Source organism: Orcinus orca, chromosome 15 (genome assembly GCF_937001465.1).
Source record: "Orcinus orca chromosome 15, mOrcOrc1.1, whole genome shotgun sequence".
In the NCBI taxonomy this organism is placed as follows: Eukaryota; Metazoa; Chordata; class Mammalia; order Artiodactyla; family Delphinidae; genus Orcinus; species Orcinus orca.
Genome location: NC_064573.1, coordinates 7,691,872 through 7,713,369, shown reverse-complemented (window position 1 = coordinate 7,713,369; position 21,498 = coordinate 7,691,872). Strand labels below are relative to the sequence as shown.

Genomic DNA, 21,498 nt, shown 5'->3' with positions numbered 1-21,498 from the left:
ATCTAGCATTTCCACTTCTGGGTATTTATTTGAAGAAAATGAAAATTCTTAATTCAAAGAGATATACATACCCCCATGTTTATTGTAACGTTATTTACAATAGCCAAGACATAAAAACAACCTAAGTGTCCATTGATGGTTGACTGGATAAAGAATTGTTTTGTGTGTTTGTATATATGCATATACATATATATGAATATTATTCAGCCATAAAAAATAATGAAATCTTGCCATTTGTAACAGCATGAATGGACCTCAAGGGCATTGTGCTAAGTGAAATAAGTCCGACAGAAAAAGACAAATACCTTATGATCTCTTATATGTAAAATCTAAAAAAACAAAAACAGAAAACATAAAAAAACAAACCAAGCTTAGAGAGAGAACAGATTCGTGGTGCTAGAGGTCCACGTTAGGGGAGGGGGTCAAAAGGTAAAAAACAAAAAAGTGGAGCCCTTTCCATTATACTATGGAATAATAAATCAAGGTTCTTTTCTGTGCAGTCGTTGGGATAATGGTTCTAAAATTCAGCTTATTCTTATCAAAGAATATCAAAATGCATCATGATTAATGACTGTCTAGTTAATTTTGGTTTCCTACCTAAAATAGTTGTTTATTAAGTTATAACTTTAATTTACTGGATTAATTTTTAAAACTGAATACAGACACAGATACAGTGTCAAGGAAAACTAGAAAGAGTACATAAAATACATGACATAGACTGTCACCAATCTCCCCAAACTGTAAATGCACATTACAGACGTCTTCTTACTTGTTTGTCCGAATTGGAAATCTGAATTATACCCACCTTGTGACCACTCTGAGAAGCTGACTTCTGGGCTTAGCACAGAAACAAATAGTAATCAGGAGGGAGACAGCTAGCCTGTTTTCAACTTAGTTCTTCTAAATAAACCCAGAATTTAATCTCCCCACAGCGTTTTGATGCAGAATTCCAGGGGTGAACCTTTGTTTTCTTCCTTTTCTCCTCTCCTCTTTCTCCCACACTTCTGTCGTGAGACGCTCACATTTTAACCAGGATGTACATTTATCTTAGATACTATTAGAATGCTTGCTCCTGATGTAACTTACTGCTTTCTTTACCTCCATTTCTTTAAAGAGAGTCTCTCCTTGAAAATGTTTTTCTTCTACCCTAACTATATTCTCCAAGTTTGAAGCTCTGTCCTTCTTGTCTGTTTGGGTCTTTGGTCTTCAGGTCTTTGTTGGGAGATGGATATTTCCTTTGAACAGATAGAAAATATTTTTATACAGTTTCACATTGATTCACTTTAATCAAACCAAATTTTGCATAAGCGTCCATCAGTTGATTTACAATGAGACTTTTTATAGTCAGGTTGAAAATCTGAGGAAGAGGAAGAGACCCCAACCCCTGTTTGGTCGGCTAGCATGGGTGCCGGCCTCCGTGGACTTTCGTGGTCTCCGAGCCGAAGGCTCTCTGCAGGTGGGACTCGGGAGCTCTTTGGGAAGACGGCCGCCTCCCTGCACAGACCCGGCTCTGCATACACATGCTCCGACCATCGACCCACGCGCGTCTCTGCTGACCCCTGTCCAGCGGCCTCCACCAGGGTCTGTGCCAGAACTTCTGTTGCTGGGATCCCCTATCCAGCCCTCAGCCAGCATGCAGCCCTCTTGGACTTCAGCAGGGTCCACTTGGGACACACAAAAGTTTTATTTTTGCCGTCTCGTGTTTGTGAATGCCGGCCTGCCACCAATGCCGCCTCTTGGTCTCTGTCCAGTCCTTCCCCTCCCCCTCATCAAATTGACAAGTACGCAGAACAGCAAGTTCAATAAGCAGATTCCCTGCCCAGGAGTGAAACCAATAGCCTGATACCCCCAGTGTGTAGGAGACGCTCTCTCACCACTCACTCCCCCCTCCCCTCACACATACACACTGAAATGCACAAGAACACACCGTCCCGTGGCTTGAGATAGGGTGTTTCATGCCTCTCTTTCAGAATTAGAGAAGGGAATTTCCATGGTACTTTCCTAGGAACTCAGATCATTGCTTTTCATTTCCGTGGTTGTGGTTGTTTGCTCCAGCCTACGTACGGGAAGGAGTTGCAAGTGAAGGCAGCCACCGGGTCTCACGCTTCTAGCTTCAGGTCCTGGGTGAGTGAGTATGGTGGCTCTTTAGAATGTTTTCCCAGTGTGAGGATGCTTAGCTGTTTTCAGGTGGTAGCTTCAGCTGGATCTAAACCCAAGAGGACAAAGCTCATTTACTGGTATTATAAAATTTACTTTAATAAAATATTTCTGAAATATATGAAGACACATTTCCAATTGATCTCATTTCACAAGCCATTAATTTAAAGGACGATTGGTCCACAAATACATTTTTAAATAAATTATTATGTAATATTTGGATTGGGCCCAAAGGTGATATAAAAGTAAAGATTAAAATTTAAAGCATACTAATGCATCAGAAGTGCATACAATTCATTTCAGGATCTGATATTTTAAATTCTTGTAGTTTTTTGAACTTAAAATAATCAGTTGGGTTGTTTTCATTAGTTCTGTATTTTGGTTTCAAATTGCTAAGAAATAATTTTTCAGACTCATCTGAGTACTTCTCTGAGGATAATATATTATCTTTATTCCCAGTGAATGGAAAATGAATTTGAACATAGTATTTATTATATATTCTCAGTCTGGTACTAGTTTTTGAAAAGCCATCTTTGTCAGGTGTACATAGTTATGATCATGTGAAAAGAATGTATAAATGTTAATAATCATCTTGTAAATTACCAGGATAATTATCATTTTTATACTCCTCGTGGTCCCCATGCTTTCTTCACTTCTGAATGTATGATTAGAATGAAAGAAGAATTCCAGCAGGCATTATGGGCAAAACCATCTCCTCTTAGAGATAAAAAAAAGAAAAAGATATTCATGACATTCATCCCATCTCCTAACTGCAGGCAGTGCTCCCCCTGTGTGCTCTTAGAGTGACTCAAACTGTGTGTACTTAAAGGGAACGTGATACTGTATTACTTTCTCATTCACTCAACAAATATTCGGTGTGCCAGGCACCTAACTCCAAGGGGAGAAAATGCCATCTAACTATGAACCTGAAAGAAGAAGCTTCAGATCCAGTTTACCAAGTAAAGGGTATATACCATCCACACTTCTGATCACCAAACATCTGTTCACTTTTCTTCCTAAACAAAAAATACATTCACCCCTTTCTAAAAGACACAATCTCGGTGTCTCATCCAGTCGGATGCACGGTTGTTGCTGGAGGACGTCAGATGTGGCTTTTCATGGTAGAAACCTATGCTTCTCCTCACTGTGGCAGAGACAGAATAAATACTGTGCAGAGGCCCCCTGCTGTGTGGAACGGGGTCTTGTACTTGACTAGGTACCAGTTTTGTTCCCTAGAAGAGGGTCACCTGTCCTTTGTTATATGAAACCTTTGATTCCAGTCTCTGGGACTTTCCTGATTTTCTTTTCTCTGCCTCGACTTGACATCTGAAGTGAACATGGGCGTGTATACCTTCTTTAGGGACTGAGACACTTTCTCAACAGCTTTCTGCCCTAGAAGCTCAAGGGTGCTATACAAGCCCCAAAAGCCATTAACTTTTTCTCGAGCAGATTTCTGTTCCTGAATACGTAGCCATTTTAATCTATTTGATTTTTACTTAGTTCCGTGTGCCAATAGTTATGCCCACATTTCTTTTCTAGAAACACTTCTCTTGAATTCTAGGCCTCCTGCAAGGCCTTCTTCAGACCTTGAGAGGTCACGTTTGATGGGAGACCCACCCCCTTGGTACCTTCTTCCTGAGCTATTTCTCCGAATGAAGAAATACACTGGCCATCACACCCTTGGCTGGACCTTTACTCCAAGGAACTTTCAGCCATTCAGAGGTTTCAAGAAGGGATTATATAGCTCAAAGCCTTATCATTTTTATTTTTATTGGGGTTGACTTAGAGTTGAGAAGCAGCTGCCTTTTTCAGCCTTGAAAGGCCCTAATTATTTGCATATACTCTGCTTCCTTTAAATCCTTTTATGTGCAAACTGACCAATTATTTTCCTTGTCAGATGCAACCTATAGCAACTAACACTTGCTGCTAATATTATGTTTTTCAGTTCCTTTCCCTACTTCATGTTATTCTCTAACTCCTTCACCAAGTTACTGCAGGTGACATTTTAACCAAATATTTCACCACCTCCTAATACGCATCAGCACGCAGCCGGGTACAGCTTCCTTATTCCTTGCTGACTGACCACCACCACAATGACACATTTTAAGTTTTTGTGATAGATTCACCCCACTTCTATTTCTTTTCCTTTTTTTTTTTTTTAATTAGGAAACATGAGACATGTAGCCATAACATACAATCCTAAAATCTCAGTCCCTTCACCCAACAAACGTTTTTTTCCTTGCTTACCCTGTGAGTCTATAGAATGGCTCTGTTCATCATGTACATCAGGAATCCAGACTGACACAAGCACAGTTTCATTGTTTCCTTTCACCTCACTGCATCAGTGGGAAGGGAGTGTAAAGAATTATACACCCAGCTATTACAGCTTTCACACAGAAGTGTCACAAGGAATTTCTGCTCATAATTCATTGGTCAAACCAATGACTAAACCAGATGTTACTAGTGCAAGAAATGCCATCATGCTACAAGCCCTAAGGAGAACGAAAAAACTGGGTGAATAGCGCTCAAGACTGATATAGAGGGAGCAACTGGAGACAAAGAAACATGTTAGCATGCTATGTTCTGTAGTCCAGGCAAGATATGATAATAAAATAAATATTAAAATAAGCATAAAGAGGCTTAAAATGGGAAATAGAATGACAGCATCTGTTTTGTGCATGAAAGTGTTTCAGATGGATTAGATGTAGGGGTGATTGTTATAGGAAGGTCCATGAAGTAGCTTTCATCTCAGTCCAGCAGAGAGAAGGAAACAAAGAATGGTAGCAGTGGGAATGGGGAGAAGCAACTTGTGAGAAATATTTTAATGTTACATTTGACACTGTTGCCTCCATAAATAAGACTTCCTTGACCACACTGTCTAAAAGAGCCACCACGAATGCCTGACTCTGTCACTACCTAAATAAGTTCTTTCTGCTGCTTCATTGCCTGTTTCCATTAGAATGAACCAAGAAAGCAGAGACTTTATCCCCGGGACATTAAACGGTGCTTTGCACATAATGGGGCTCAATATTTATTGATTGCATTGGATGATATGAGATAGAAAGTAAATGACAGAAGTCAAAGACGACCCCAAGATTTGTGAGATTAAGAAACAGCTGCCTCCTGGTGACCCAGGATCTCTTTCCATAAAGGTCAAGGGGAAGAGAGCCCTGTGCGGTCCGCCGTCAGTGGGTCTGAGGCGGCAGGCAGTCTGCGCGCTCCGCAGGACAAGGACCCAGGGAGGCCTTGTCTGCAGTGAAGAGGAAGCTTCTCGCTGCCTTGGGACACGTCTGGCAATCTGCAAGCTCCAACTCCATCAGCAGGAGCCACCAGGAAGCCCCAGGAACTGTGCTGCCAGAAAGACCTCCCATCCCTTTCTCCGCTCGGCACTCACTGTATCTATCGCTGTACTGTCTGCACGGGGCCATCAGGATCAATTTCAAATGCCCTTTATCTCCGTCACGTCAGTTACCACGAGAAGCTCATTCTTCTTGGTCATCTCTCGTGTCCAGAATCACCATGGAGGCCTGTATATGGCACTGTGGTTCCTTCCCACACCCCTGCACAAATCCTGATAGATACCTTCTAAAATTCTTACCTCACTTTTCCCTCCACCTCACTTGTGCCACCTCGCTTCTGTCTTTTACAAAAGACAGACACAACCTTCTGAAAAGAGTTGTCTATATTTACCTATATTCTGACTCCAATTTCTGTCTCTTCTCTCCTAGTTTTCCTTGTACCTGTTCGATCAGCCTTTTATTTCTATCAGTCAATCAAAAACTCTCCTTACTAAGGAAACGGATGCCCTCCACATTGGTGAATCTTGTAGTCAAATTTGGACCTCATTTTATTTGATCTTTGCTGGTATTTAAAGCCGTTGGTCATGTGATATCATTGTAGTTTTGATTTGCATTTCCTTGATGATTAATGTTGTTGAGTACCTTTTCATGTACCTGTTGGCCATTTGTATGTCTTCCTTGGAAAAATACCTGTTCAGGTCCTTTGCCCATTTTTTAATTGGGCCATTTGGTTTTTTTACTATTAAGTTTTATGAGTTCCTTGTACATTGTGTATATTAACCCCTTATCAGATATGTGGCTTGCAAATATTTTCTCCCATTCCATATTTTGCCTTTTCATTTAGTTGATGGTTTCATTTGCTGTGAAGAAGCTTTTTTAGTTTGATGTAATCCCACTTGTTTATTTTTGTTTTGTTGCCTGTGCTTTTGGTATCAAATCGTAAAAATCAAGGAGCTTACTCTCTGTTTTCTTCTAAGAGTTTTATGATTTCAGGTCTTACATTCAAGTCATTAATCTATTTTGAGTTGATTTTTATGTATAGTGTAAGATAGGGGTGGAGTTTCATTCTTTTGCATGTGCATATCCAGTTTTCCCAACACCATTTATGAAAGAGATTTTTCTTTTTTCTTTGTGTATTTTTGGTGCCTTTTTAGAAAATTAATTGACCGTGTATGCAATAGGCAAGAGATAACAAATGCTGGCCAGAATGTGGAGAAAAGAGAATGCTTGTACACTGTCGGTGGAATGTAAATTGGTGTACAGACTACACAGTTACTCAAGAAATTAAACTAGAACTATCATATGATCCAGTATTCCTACTTCTGGTTATATATCTAAAGAAAAAGAAATCATTATCTCAAAGAGATATCTTTACTCCCATGTTCATTACAGCATTATTCACAAAAGCCAACATATAGAAAAACCTAAGTGTCCATCAGCAAATGAATGAAGAAAGAAAATGTGGTACATACAAAATGGAATATTATTCAGCCTTTAAAAAGAAGGAAATCCTGCCATTTGTAAAAACATGGATGGATCTTGAGGGCATTATGGTAATGAAATAATCCAGACAGAGAAAGACAAATACTGCATGGTATCACTTATATGTGGACATTTTTTAAAAAGTTGAACTCATAGAAACAGAGAATAGAATGGTGGTTGTCAGGGGCTGGGGGGTAGGAGAAAGGAGGCGAGGTTGGTAAAAGGGTACAAGCTTTCAGTTATAAGATGAATAAGGTCTGAGGATCTAATGTACAACATTAGATCACAACTGATCACAGTTGATAATATTGTATAGTAAAATCAAAATTTGCTAAAGGAGTAGAACTTAAGTGTTCTCACCAAAGCAAACAAACAAACAAACAAAAACCAACCTAAATATGTAAGATGATGGAAGTGTTAATTAACTTTATTGCGGGAATTCTTTCACATGTATATATGTGTGTGTGTGTGTGTGTGTATCTCAAATCATCATGTTGTACACCTTATATATGTTACAATTTTATTCATCAATTATACCTCAGTAAAACTGATAAAAACTATAAAATGAAACAGTCATGCCCCCCTCCTTGAAACACTATTTGTCCTTGGCTTCCAGCGTAATATACCCTTTTTAGTTTCTTCTTCCTTGAATGTCTGTTACTTCTAAGCCTCCTTCCCACCTCCCAGATCTCTAATTGTGGGAGAGTCCCAGGTCTCAGCCTTTAAATGTCTTCTTTTTTTTTCTGTCAACTCAAGCTGGTTGGTGGTCTCACGTGGATACACACCTTTAAATGATAGCTATACACTGTTGACTCCACACGTATAAGTCCGGTCTAAACCTCTGTTCTGAACACCAGGCTGATATATCCAACTGCCTACTAATCTTTCCACTTCTATATCTAATAAGCATCTAAAACTTATTTCTGAAACTGAGCTCTTATTTTCTTCCAAATCTCCTTCTCCCACAGTCTTCACATTTTCACTAAAAGTCAATCCCATGACTTTTAGTGAAAAGTTGCACAAGCAAAAAACTCTGTTCATCTTTTTTTTAATTAATTAATTAATGCATTTATTTATTTATTGGTTGTGTTGGATCTTTGTTGCTGCACTCAGTCTTTCTCTAGTTGTGGAGAGCTGGGAGGGTTACTCTTCGTTGCGGTGCACAGGCTTCTTATTGTGGTGGCTTCTCTTGTGTGGAGCACAGGCTCTAGGCATGAGGGCTTCAGTAGTTGTGGCACTTGGGCTCAGCAATTGTAGCACGTGGGCTCTAGAGCGCAGGCTCAGTAGTTGTGGCACACGGGCCCAGTTGCTCTGCAGCATGTGGGATCTTCCCAGACCAGGGCTTGAACCCGCGTCCCCTGCATTGGCAGGAGGATTCTTAACCACTGCACCACCAGGGAAGTCCCTCTGTGTTCATCTTTAATCTCTCTCTTTCCCTCATGCTACAAATATTGCAAATATTTCAAACTTGCCAATATCATAGGTTTTCATGAATATATTCTAAATTTAACAGTTCTTATCACCACTATGCCCACTCTACTGGTCCATCGATTCAAGCCACCATTATTCTTTTGCCTGGTACCCATCGCCACTACTTCTCTCCTTTTTACTTGTTTTTTCATGACAGTTTTATTTTCTCACTTTGGTCAATGCCTCTTAGTAAGTTTTCATTTGAGACTTTTTCTTAAGCATCTTATAATTTGTCATTTCAGAGTTAATTTTCTCTTTTTCTTTCACTTCTTTTCTAGATTCATTCCACTCTTCATTTCACCTACTTTTGTTGTTGTTGTACATTTCCATTCTTAGTTTTTGAATTTCTAATTCAAACTGAATTTTTATATCCACAAATGCTTGTTTGAATGTATTCATCTATTTTTGGAGTGCACACTTACAGTGTTCTTCTGCTTCATGTTATCATTTTGGGGGAATGGGGTGAGGTGAGAGGCAGTTTTCCTAAAATGATTTGAATTTGTGTGAATTTTTGTGTCTTGAATTTCTGCCATAATTCTCCATGGACTTTTATTTCCTTTGTTGATTCTTATGACATTGGGGTGTTTTTAAGAGTCCTAGCTTAATTCTGCCCTTTTCTGTCCTTTTAACAAGTTCCAGGTAGCATAGCAAGGGTTTGTTTGTTTGCTTTGGTGATGGGGGAGAGAGTGAATTCTCTGAAATGTGGCATCCTTTTGTCTTACAGGATCCTAAATTTTCTACTTTTTCTTCTTTTCCCCTCCCCCACCCAGTTGCTGAAGGGTCCTTCTTCTTTTCTGCCTTTTTTTTCTCACTTAAAGGCTGTGTGACTGGAAGACTCCACAAAAATCACTCTTGCTCCTCAAAACCCAGTGTGTCCCTTTAAATCGCATTTACCTTTTATATGACATCCGGTCCTTTAGATCATGCATCCTTTCCTTCCCTATAGATCATGTCCCCTTCTCCCCAGTCCTTTCTTAGTATCCTAAGATTCAAGCTGCAGCTCATCTTTCTGGTGATTGCTCCAACTCTTCTCAGTCATCGTTGCCAGCATCCCTCCTCCAACCCCCTGCTGTTTTTCTTGGTTAGCTCTTGGCAGTTCCTGCTTTCTCTGTTCTGAGACTCCCCGACCCCGGCGTTAATCAGGAAGTCTGTCCTAATTATTTTACTTCTTAAGCTTCAAGCAGATTTAATCACATCATGTTCCATCTATATCTGTATACCTTCCTAATTTTTCGTGGATCACATCCCATTAAATTCATTTGCTTGCTTGGAGGTTTTCTTGGTAGAGAGGAAGAGGCTGATTGGCCTCTGTGTTTGTTTTGGTGTTCTGTTTCTGACATAAAAAAGTGCCCTACACACAGCAGCTTAAACCAACACAAATTTATCATCTTACAATTCTAAAGGACAGAAGTCCAACACGAGTCTAACCAGGCAAAAACTAAAGTGTCGGCAAGGCTGTGTTCCCTTCTGGAAGCTCTGAGGATAATACACTCCCAGGCTCATTGGGGTTGTTGGCCACATTCAGTTCCGTACTCTGAGCAATTGTCAAAGGTTTTTGTCATAAATTTGGCGCTGTATAGAGAAACAGTTTCAGAGCTCTGTGTGGTTTCGGGCGCAGTCTTCGAGATCTAACCACGGCACTGGCAACACTTCCATATTCCAACACAGAGCTCTCCTCTTTCGTGTTTTCCTTTCTGCTCCCAAGTACCTCATGATTGCTGCGTAGAAGGCAATTGCTTTCAGGCCTTATGAGAACATGATTAAGAGCTCTTAATGGTGCCTTTTTCTCAGAAAGTTCCCTGCTTCACAAAAGTTCCTATGAGAAGCTTAGGCACGTACATCAAGAGTTCAGTCGGTGTCTAGTAAGAATTCCACAGATTGGAAAGTGTTCCTCCTGGGGCTGGTTTTCTATCACAAATGCACTCACTCTGGAGCTGACCTTCAGCGTTAGTGCAAAGGACCCCTTTCTACCTTGCTTTCTTGTAATGTCTTGACATCATTTTCCCATCATTCTCAGGTTATTTACAAGTGTTGATTTGAGTTCTTTCTTATTTTCTCTGATTTGCTTTAAGCTCTGTGTCACTGACTAACCTCCATATTAAAGCATTTTGCAGCAAATTCTTCTCAGGCTAAAGAGCAGCACATTCGATGGTTCTATGGTTTTTTGCTGTTTGTCCCTTGTTACTTTGGAAGACAGACGGGAGCGATTTTCTCTTTGGCCACATCTGAAAGCCTCGCCTCACTCCTCTAATTCACAAAAGGACAGAATGGCAGAATAAGACATGCTATATTGAATCCAAAAATGTGATGTATCAATCTGCTGTTAAATTAAGGAAAATAAGTTATGATTATGTGCATAAAAGATCAAATAAACTTAGGTAACTCATTTCCTTGGCTCAAAGTTGACCTTTTCTAAGATTCCATTGCCGTATCTCTATAGAAAATAAAAATCTTGTCAAGTGTTTATCACATATAGGATCAAAAGGAATTTATACAAGTCTTCCATTTTGGCATAAATACCACTAATGAGGCTAAAAGAAAAAGACAGCTATTAAAATAAGAAACCTTTAGAATGTGAGATATTTTAGAATTACTGAAGTTTGATAGAGAATCATATTTGAAATTTCTCTCTTCCCCTTCCTAATCAAAGATCTGTTTTATCTAGACGAGCCAGCTGTGAAGAGTAGAAGTTATAATCTCCACTTAAAATGGGGATGAATAAAGACTTCAAAACACCCAGCAAGTGACTACTTCCCAAGTTATTTTCATTTGGTTCTAAAATGTGTATTAATTTCCAGGAATCAACTGCAAATCACATCTACTTACTTGTTCCACATTTATTTATTAGTTTCCATATCCAGGTGCTGCACTGGCTCTAGACTGACTAAATCAATGTCTCCCTGACTCTAGTATCAGAATATATTGGGAAAGGCAGACAAATAACTTAGGGATGTAGAGACTATGATCAAAGTATAGACAGAGTGAAATGGAAATGTAGAGGAAAGACATCAAATCCAAACTTGGGCCTGAAGGAACTAAACAGAGAAGGGCATATTTGAAACAAGTTTTAAAGGATTATTAGGTGTGGGAATGTGGAAAGGAGCAAATTAAGGCACCTCAGGGACAGGAAATAAACGCGCCTCTTAATTAGAAAAGAAAACTAAACGTTCCTACCCATCTGACTTCAACAGACAGGGCTCTTTCCTGTGAGGTAAACATTCTTCCCGTCTTTGCTGAAGCATGCAGTTAGGGTTTAACTGGTCTCTTGTCTTCCTACTACAGAAAAAGTAAGAGAAAAAGAAAAGTCCGTAACATATCAACAAGGCCAGTTAAATAAGAAGTAGGTGCCAATTTTCAAGAATGAAAAATGTCATCAAAATATCGTATATTTTAATAGCTCTATAAATTTCAAATGACAATAAGAGATCTTTGTAGCAACAGTCTACATAGGGAGACATTTTTCTTCACTTTCCAGCAAATAGGAGTATTTAAGACTTCAGTAAATATAAAAACATTTGTCATCAAATCATCGCAAATCTGCCCAGCAAATAAGAATTACATACGCTTAAGAATTCCTTGTTTTGGGCTTCCCTGGTGGCGCAGTGGTTGGGAGTCCGCCTGCCGATGCAGGGCCCGTGAGCCATGGCCGCTGAGCCTGCGCGTTCGGAGCCTGTGCTCCGCAACGGGAGAGGCCACAACAGTGAGAGGCCCGCGTACCGCAAAAAAAAAAAAAAAAAAAAAAAGGAAGAGATCTTTACATAGCAGACTCTTAAGAATGCCTATTGAATAAATGATTAAATTTAAGCTTCATTACTTTCACTAAATTTAGGCCTTAGGATGACGACTTGAAAGTTAAATGATCCAAAAGGAGCTATATTTGCAAACAGTGAAAAAAGGGTCATCACATCTACAGAAAATAGGCTATCAGCTAAAATCATATAGCAGAATTAAAAATGGCACTGAATCAGTTTCATGGTAATTTGCTGTAAGATGCAGGCAAGACTAGTTTTGTGTGGAAATAATAAACTTTTGTATTTAGTCCTCATTGGATTTGGCTTTTATTAATAATCTTAGGAAAATGTAGGTAAGATAATACTGTTTTGTCATCAACAAAACCAGGAATTCTTTTTTTTTTTTTTTTTTTTTTTGCGGTACGCGGGCCTCTCACTGTTGTGGCCTCTCCCGTTGCGGAGCACAGGCTCCGGACGTGCAGGCTCAGCGGCCATGGCTCACGGGCCCTGCATCGGCAGGCGGACTCCCAACCACTGCGCCACCAGGGAAGCCCAAAAGATCTCTTCTTATTTAAATGAATCTAGCCATAATTCTGCAGATTCTCCCTAGAATTCTGCAAAGAAGTGATGGAAAGAAACTCAGGAACAGCTGTCCATCTTTGACTGTATCTCTACTTTGCAGGGTCCCTGATCATCATTTTCCCTACAGTCTCATAATTTAGTTTAGTCTCTCTTCTCTATTTGTCTTGTTATTCCCAAACATCTTTCAGGTTTTTTTTCCTTTTGGGAGTTACCAAATTTATTCATTTAACTGATCCCATACATAATGAAAACATTATTTGGGTTTCTGTTCTAGAGAAAAGTTATTGACCTGAATTAAGAATTTGAGCATAGCTGCAAGCTATCCGAAAAAGACATCTAAATGAGAAAGCACTTCCACCATAAAGAGAAAAACATAGAAAACATTGCAGAACATTTTATGCCTTCATTCCTCCATAAAGAAATTTAATCATTTACACATTATGTGTAGACCAAGGTAGATGCTTGAAAGATAAAACAAAAGACAAAAGGCACTGAAATTATGGGAAAATAAATATTTAAAAATACAGTGGGTTTATTAGATTATTGCATTCGTATTTAATCTCCTCAGTTCTGTAAACACAGAAAATGCAAAGGTGAAAGATGTAAGGTAATTCAGAGAAAAACACTAGTTAAATAATGATGGGACAAAGTAAATTAACATGCAATAAAAGATATTAAAGGATTTCAATACATGGAGTTTGCCAAAGAAAAGAGCAAATAAAAAGCACAGCTATAATTATTTGAAAGGTGACTGTCAAAAACAGATTTTAAGCAACAAAGCCTTGTATAATAAACAAGTTCAGCTTGTCTGCAGCAAAACTGTTAGATCAAGTATGCAGACTACAAAGGTTAGTACTTTTGAGGTGAAGGTTTGGGGCTGATCTAACTGAACTAAATACTACAAAACTGGGAAGAGGATGGACAGAGTGCTGACTGCTTCTCAGACTTTACTCCTTGAACTCAGGGCTGTCCCTCGCTGGTCACAAGGTGTCACTGTCGCTGCCCTGGATGTGCCTCTCCATCTCAGCCCTGACCACCCTCCTCAGTGCAGCCTGGTTCCTCCAGCACATTCACACAGAGACACGTAACGCTCCTTCATACTCTCACAAATACCTCACACACTCACGTACTCACACACAGACCCATGTACTCACACACACTCACAAATACTGTCACACACTGATGTGCTCTAACATGCTCATATGCACCCTGTCCCACGCTCACATACACTGATACACACTCACAAGCTGATACACAGACACACACCGATACACACACTCACACACACTCCCTCCCCTTCCTGCTCGCCCTGCAGGTCCCTGATCAGATTCCCTCTGAGCTGCTCAGCCTTTGTCCTGGTGCCCCAGCTCCTACCAGCTAAGCCACAGCCCTCCAGAGAACCACACACCAGACTCTCCTGCCCACCCACCTGACTCTAAGATTACTGGGAACAGAAACTGTGTTTTTCCATATCCTCTTAGCACAGTGCCTGGCTTACAGTGAGAAAATGTTTGTTAATAAAGAAATGAACCCTTGATGATTCTGATCTGATCTGATTCTTCTGAGCTGAATTGCAGGGATGTCTCTCTCTCTCTCTCTCTCTCTTTCTCCCTCTCTCTCTCTCCCTCTCCTTCTCTCTCTGTTTCTTTCTGAAATAGTTTATAATTCAGTCTTTAATGTGACTATATCTAGTCTTATTGTATTACTCTTGCTATTTCTCTTCATACATGCTGCTGTACTATTAAAATGCAGAAGCGTTGCAATTCCCAAGATTGGTTGCAAAAGCCATCTTTACCTGCTGGTGGAAGCCCAGGAGCCCCTCTCATTGCTGTGGAGGCAGCCCGCTGGCTCTGGTCCTTACAGAAACGCCAAGTTGAGTTCTACTCAAAATAGTCAGCTCGAGCTTCCTAGAAGCCCTTTACTGTGTGGTTGTTTTCTTTATCTCATTCAATCCTAGGACAAAAGAGTTACTAGAAGGAGTGAGGGACATATTTCTTTAACCTCTGGGCATGCACTGACTTAGTATTTAAAGGGAACGTTGTGACACAGGTGCTTTGTCATATTTCACACTTTTAATTTTACCACACATAGCATAGCAGATATTCTTCTTTCCACCTATGGGGTCCTGGAAATACTCGCAGGTAGAGTCATGCAGATGAGATGTTAATTGCATGTGATTTCACTCATGATTGAAGGTCGAGGAGTTCTGAGAAATAGTCACAACATCAAAATGTAAAAAGAAAAAATATAACCATATTGTCTCCCTTAGCAAAAATGTCAAGGATTTCTAGAGACACGGCATGGAAATTGGCTTAAGCTTTTGATCTGTTGTTAGAAAAGCTTTCAAAACTTTCATAAATTTTAGAAGTCAAAATTCATATATCTAATGAAAATTATTTTCAATATATGCTGTTGTTGCTTGTGTAAAATTTTTCTGTGAAGGCTGGCATTCCCTCACCAGAAGAAAAAACGTGGTTTTTTTTTAGAAAGCTGTGAGCCTCAGCAATGCCTTTTTATTGTATTAGAGGCCCTGTGATCAGAAGGGATTCTTTTCTAGGTTCATGAGGAAAAGCCCACCAGCCAGACAAGGAGCCAGGCCTGGCCCACATGAGAATCTGCTTTCTCCTTGGGCACATGCTGTGTCTGACACCACAGAGGACAATCCCTGAAGGATGCAAACCATAGCTTTTGCAAGGAAAAATCACTTTTGTGATTTGAACGTTGGAAGCGTTATTTTTGTCAGAATAGTACTCCGTGGGAGGCTGCATGTTCTTCTTCTTTATTTTCTAACAACATTCTATGGTCTTGATAAAACGAAGAAAAAGTGACAAATATGGCTTGACATCTCATTGATCAAACCCATTTTTGATGCTAAGGCGGTGTGACTGAGCACAGGGAGAAAGCATTACCCAGGTTTGATGACGTTGGCTGTCGAGCAGAGCAGTTGATACTCGTATCCTTGGAGTCAGGAAAACGTGTCACAGATAACGTTTTTATGGGGAGTTTAAAAATGCCAGGGCAAAGGTGGAAATGTCATCCACAGAGAGGAGCAAGAGATTCGAAGGAAATCTATATTAAACTGCTCTAGTACAGACTTATGCTATGTGAAAAAGTCAGAAATTTCTCTGGATGAGTGGCAGTAGAAAACTCTTACCCAATTTCTGTGCAGTGATTTGGGGGCTTGGCCCAAAATTTCTAACCTTTCGGATCTCTGCATATAAAAATAGTTAGAAGGCTTGGGTTCCAATTCTGTCTTGGTGCTGACCCATGATAGGATATTAGACCCAGTTATGACACTAATCCTTAGTCATCTCATGCACAGAGGGCTTATATTAGGATCAGATTCATCCATGTTTGTGAAAGCATTCAATACTACAAGATTTTGTGTAGGTGAAAGGTATTCAGAGGTTTCAAGCAAAGAAAAACCGCGAATATAGAGAAGTCGGGAAGTAATGGGAATAAAAGGAGAGTGATCTAATCAATATCTTAGATAATTGGAGTTTTCTAAAGGGGAAAGTTATTTTTAATATCTTCTCCCTAAATTTTTTTAAGTGAGGATGGTCTACTTTTGAGATTTGTAAAAGGAAATCGATCACATTCTTTTGCTGATCTGTGATCCACTGCAGTTCAGAATGACGGGGATCAGACCTTCAGTCCGCACACATCCAAGTCACATTCAGGAGGACAGTCGTGTGTTTAATCTAGTTCGACATTTTTCAGCTATTCACTTATATATTTTTATTTTGTATTTAATTAATTTTTCCAAGTAAATTCTTTCCTCAAATTAAATCAATCTAAAATATACTGGATAGTAAACAAATCTCAGTCTATTATTTATAAATAAGATAAAGTACATTGGAATAACTTAACATAACTTTAAAATACAATGTTATAATGTCAAGGGAAACAATTGTGGAGATTGTTTTATTTCACTGCTTAAATATAGCTTTTTAGTTTTCTTAAGGTAGATTTTTTAATGCTCACCCCTTACCTGGGAAACTGGTTCAGGAAACATTCCTTCTCCATCATTCCTATGTAGCCTTGCCTGACTTCCATGGCATGTGCTCATTTTCAGAGCTGGAGGCCGAGGAGTGGTGCAAGCATCTCTGCATGGAGTGTCTGGGGACTAGGCTGAATGACATCAGCCTCGGGGAACCTGATCTCTTGGCGGCAGGAGTGCAGCGGGAACAGAATGGTAAGTGCGTCTCCATCCTTCCTTTCTTTTAAAGTGCACTGGGAGCTATAGAACTTTGAAAGTGGAAAGGACCTCAGAAATGTTTCAGACCAATCCTTTTTAAGGGAAAATAAACTGATCAACCTCAGCTGTTAAGGGACTTTCTCAAGACTGCATACCAACTAGAAAAATACTAAGGTACAATCCAGGTCTCCTGCCTTCTTGCCCTGTGATATTGTCATTTATCTCAATAAATAAGTTACCTCAACAATAAGTTTATTCATTATATATAAGGTTTTGAATGGACAGCATTCCTACATTTTCTTCTTTGATAGTTGTTATAGATTTGGAGTCTAAATAAATAAGTTTGGCTTATTGTGTTATTTTTCCGTAGATTTTAGGGAATGTGGCTAATAGTATGTCTTTGCTCAGTCTGCCATAACAAAATACCATGGACTAGGTGGCTTGAACAACAGGAATTAATTTCTCACAGTTCTGGAGGCCAAGTTCTTGCTGTGGCCCCACGTGGCAGAGGGGGAGAGAGAATAAGCTCTCTCTTGTCTTTTCCTGTAAGGGCACTAATTCGTTATGAGGGCCCCACCCTCATGACCTCATCTAAGCTTCATTACTCCCAAAGACTCCATCTCTAAATCCTATCACCTTGGGGGTTAGGGCTTAAACCTATGAATTTTAGGGGGACACAATTCAGTCCATAGCATACTACACGTAAGGAAGTACAATGCATGAAATCTCAGGGTTTAACAAAATTGAGGTTTATGTGACATGTTATTTACTTACTGCACTGCTCTCTAATTAAACATTTCTGATGTCTCTTAAGAAGTTATGCTGCCTCTTCTTGACTAACATCTCTAAATAATGAAATCAGAGTAATGTCATGAGATTTTTTTCCCTCCATTTTAAAAAATAATTATCATTATCACCAGAAGATCTAGTAGTATGAAAATAGAAACTTTCCAATGTTCTTAATTTCTATGGCTAGTGTTTTTGAAAAGGTTGAGGGATGTTGGTGAAGGTTGACGCTACTTATTAAAAAGAAATTCTGGAATTATCTGTGGTTTATACTGTAGACAGCACCAGTAAAATGCATCAGGATAATACTTAGCAATAATGGTTTTGTTATAAGTAATAATATTCTAACAACCATCACTGTCTCATAGACCATCAAAGACATTATTTTTTGGGTTCTGCTACACTGAAAAAATGTTTTCCCCACGACCTGATTATAAACATACGTGGGCACCAACTTTGCCCATGTTGGTAGTTTCAGAAAGTCAGGAAGGCCTTTCTGTGGCTCTTTTTCTAGCTTCCTTTTGATATTCCAGTTTCTCTCCCACACTTTCTTGGATTTCATCTCTCCAATTTAGTTTCTGAGAACTGTGCTAAGTACAGAACGCCCATAATTGTGCTGCTTAAAATATGCTGTTCATTCTCAGTTTAAGAAAAGAAGAAAAAAAAAAAAAACTCTTTACCAATAAACATTCGTCAAGTACTACATAAAGAAAATATGAAGAAAGTGCATAAATTAGGCCTGTGGGTGGAAGCATTACTGTGTGTTGCTTACTTGGTGTGAACTGTATGCTTTTACTTTAAAGATCTGGGGTTGTATATGGTTTCCATCCAAATGGATAATGTACTCCTTTGGTTTATTATAATTTCTATTTCTAATTTGATGATAATGTGAAAGTAACTTACCTACAATATAAAGGGAAAACTTTAACATAAATTTTTTAGGATAGGACAAACATGGAGTTAAATGCCAGAGCTCTATAAGAAGCACAAGCAGATATAGCCTAACAAGCAAACTTTTCAGGATGCAACTTGAATGTAGGCTACACCCCTTAATTAGGACAAGTTCCTAAGGCTCTTCTAATTTCAGTTTGCTAATGTGTGAAAATGAACTAATACCAATTTATGGTGTTGTCATGATGGTTACATGAGATAATATAAAATAAAGACTAACTCTCATGCCTAGCTCAGTTTTTTAAAAAAGCACAAGTTTGTTTGTTTAAAGCACAAGTAAAAATAAAGAAATCAAAAACTAATTCCTGCATATACTTTAGAGAAGACCTGAAATTATAATAACATCCAATGCCATCCAATGCTTTTTTAGGTTTAATTTGTTTAATAAGCCTAAATTGATAAAAAGGGTTATATGTGCTTTTAATATATAGTAATTATTTAGTTAAAGAAGGTAGTATTTGATCCATTTAAATGACCCCCTAAAAGTACATGGTACCATAAAGGAAATTGGCAGTCTTACACACACTTACACACACACACACACACACACACACACACACACACAATCATGATCACTGAGACCCTTCAGTGTTTAGCGTTAAAAGGAAAAACTTAGCTGGAAGAATTTCTTTTCCCCAGGAAGTACCTTCCACGTGGGTGAATTTCTCTCTTTGAGTCCAAGGCCATGGACATAGCCATTGCTCCAAGCTCTTCGAGTTACATACACTTTCTTTAAAATGCTTCCTCAAGTCCAAATAATAACATCTTTCCTTTGTTTCTTTTGGCCATTGAGAACTAGCTAAAACTTTTTAAAAGAATAATTTATACCAAAGGACAACATGAAAGGCATAAATCTTGACAGAATGTCTAAATTACAGACTCTACTATTGCCAGCTCAAAAATCCCAGTGAATATGTGTTTACATGCTGCCTGGAAGAGAAGCACACACACACAAATTGGCACGATTTGTTACTTGCATTCCCCGCTTTTGTCACTTCCTAATCAGTAGACCTCTCCCGTAAACATGCTAATTCCATTTTAAGTCCGCCCTGAAATAACTACCAGTAGTCTATAAAATCCTATGCTAAAGACTGAGAATGCTCCTTAGCTAACTTGAACCCTCTCCCTTGAGCCCCAGGATCGCTTTAGGGACACCCCTGTTCATTTTACTGCATGTAGGGAAAATGTTTGTTGTTTTAGCTAACTAAAGTATTTTAAAAAATAATATTATCTTTTAAAGCTGTCCTTCCATAGTTTTCAATCATAACACCTCTTAATATAAACAAATTCTTTAACTTCCTAATACATGTTTTAAGTCATTCATATGTTCAGATTGGAATCAATCCTTTATGAAAGATTTGTCATCACAGATTTAGGTTTTTTCCTTAAGGCATTTTAGTGTTAAATTCTATAATTTCTTTTTTTTTTTTTTTTGCGGTACGCGGGCCTCTCACTGTTGTGGCCTCTCCCGTTGCGGAGCACAGGCTCTGGACGCACAGGCTCAGCGGCCATGGCTCACGGGCCCAGCTGCTCCGCTGCATGTGGGATCCTCACAGACCGGGGCACGAACCCGTGTCCCCTGCATCGGCAGGCAGACTCTCAACCACTGCGCCACCAGGGAAGCCCTAAATTCTATAATTTCTTATTCATCAGAAACATTATTTTAATGTTTTATCAGTGATATGCTGGGATTTAGTTTGAAATTTCTCCTAAGAGATGAGATACACATGCATGTGTGCAGAATTGATGTAATAAATTACATGACGGTGGCTTGTGGTGATCTTGTGGTATCCCGTCATCAAGGGAAGACTCATTGCTCAGTCCTAACCACAGCATTTTTTTTCTGACATTCAAAATTGCTACTACTCCTCTAGTGTTTTTCTGACTCTTCAAACAGCTTGGTCTTATTTACTCTGAGACTAGCAAAGAGTAAACATTTGTGCAATTAATTTTTACATGTGTAATGTATGTATGTTGCTAAGATAAAAGTGGTTATTGATTAAATTCTTTGCTATAATCATTTTTCATCTAGTGCTGTCAGCTGTTTTCCTATTGATTCAGAATCCCACATAGTATAGGTGAAAATAAGGGAACACAAGTACACACACACACACACACACACACACACAAACTTATTCTTGGACTTCAGATAACACTGCCACAAAAGAGTGCATACTAAGTAGACATGTTTAATTTTAAATTCTTACAACTTGCAGAATCTTCACATCTTTCAGTTGTATTTAAGATAGCCTTTGCTGGCCTTAGAAAATATTAATGTAAGGTGTTATAATCATAGTTATTTAGAAAGGAGTCACAATACGTAATAGCAATTCTAGAAAACAAATGTTACGTGTTAATCGTTAATAGCAGAAGTAAGTATCACGACCAAGAAGCGAGTCACTTGTGTGAAGTTCCTGCTGCTGCAGTTGGAGGTAGACTCAAGGATATGTCCATTTTGCTATTGATATAAGAGATCATTATCCAAAACAAAATGGAAAAATAACCTCAGACTTTGCCATCTGATTAATGCAGAGTCAGATTTGAGGGTTTAGTTTTTTCCAGGACCAAGCGTCCCTGCTTATGAATGGTCTAGAATTGGCATGAATTCCTACTTTTAGCCTAAGAATGTGTGTGTAACCTTTCTGCAGAAGCAAAGCGGTATTCCAGTGTTGTTTCTAAATTATTTACTTGGGTTGCCATAGTAACCATGCTCCCTACATTCCACTCAGAGTCCCTTGTATGTCACTCACTCATTCATTCTTCACCCATCAAACATTTTCGAGGCTATGCTATGCAAGAACTAAGCTGAGGAAATGTAGAATTATGTAAAATAGGGCCATTA

General features: G+C 39.0%; 1 protein-coding gene across 1 annotated transcript in view; it reads left to right on the top strand.

Moving 5' to 3' along the window:
* DOK6 (docking protein 6) overlaps positions 1-21,498 on the top strand; it is a 419,479-nt gene that overhangs the window by 237,101 nt on the left and 160,880 nt on the right. The window contains exon 4 of the mRNA XM_004279999.3: positions 16,797-16,916. Within this exon, the coding sequence (XP_004280047.1) occupies positions 16,797-16,916 (120 nt within the window). The remainder of the gene's footprint in view (positions 1-16,796; positions 16,917-21,498) is intronic.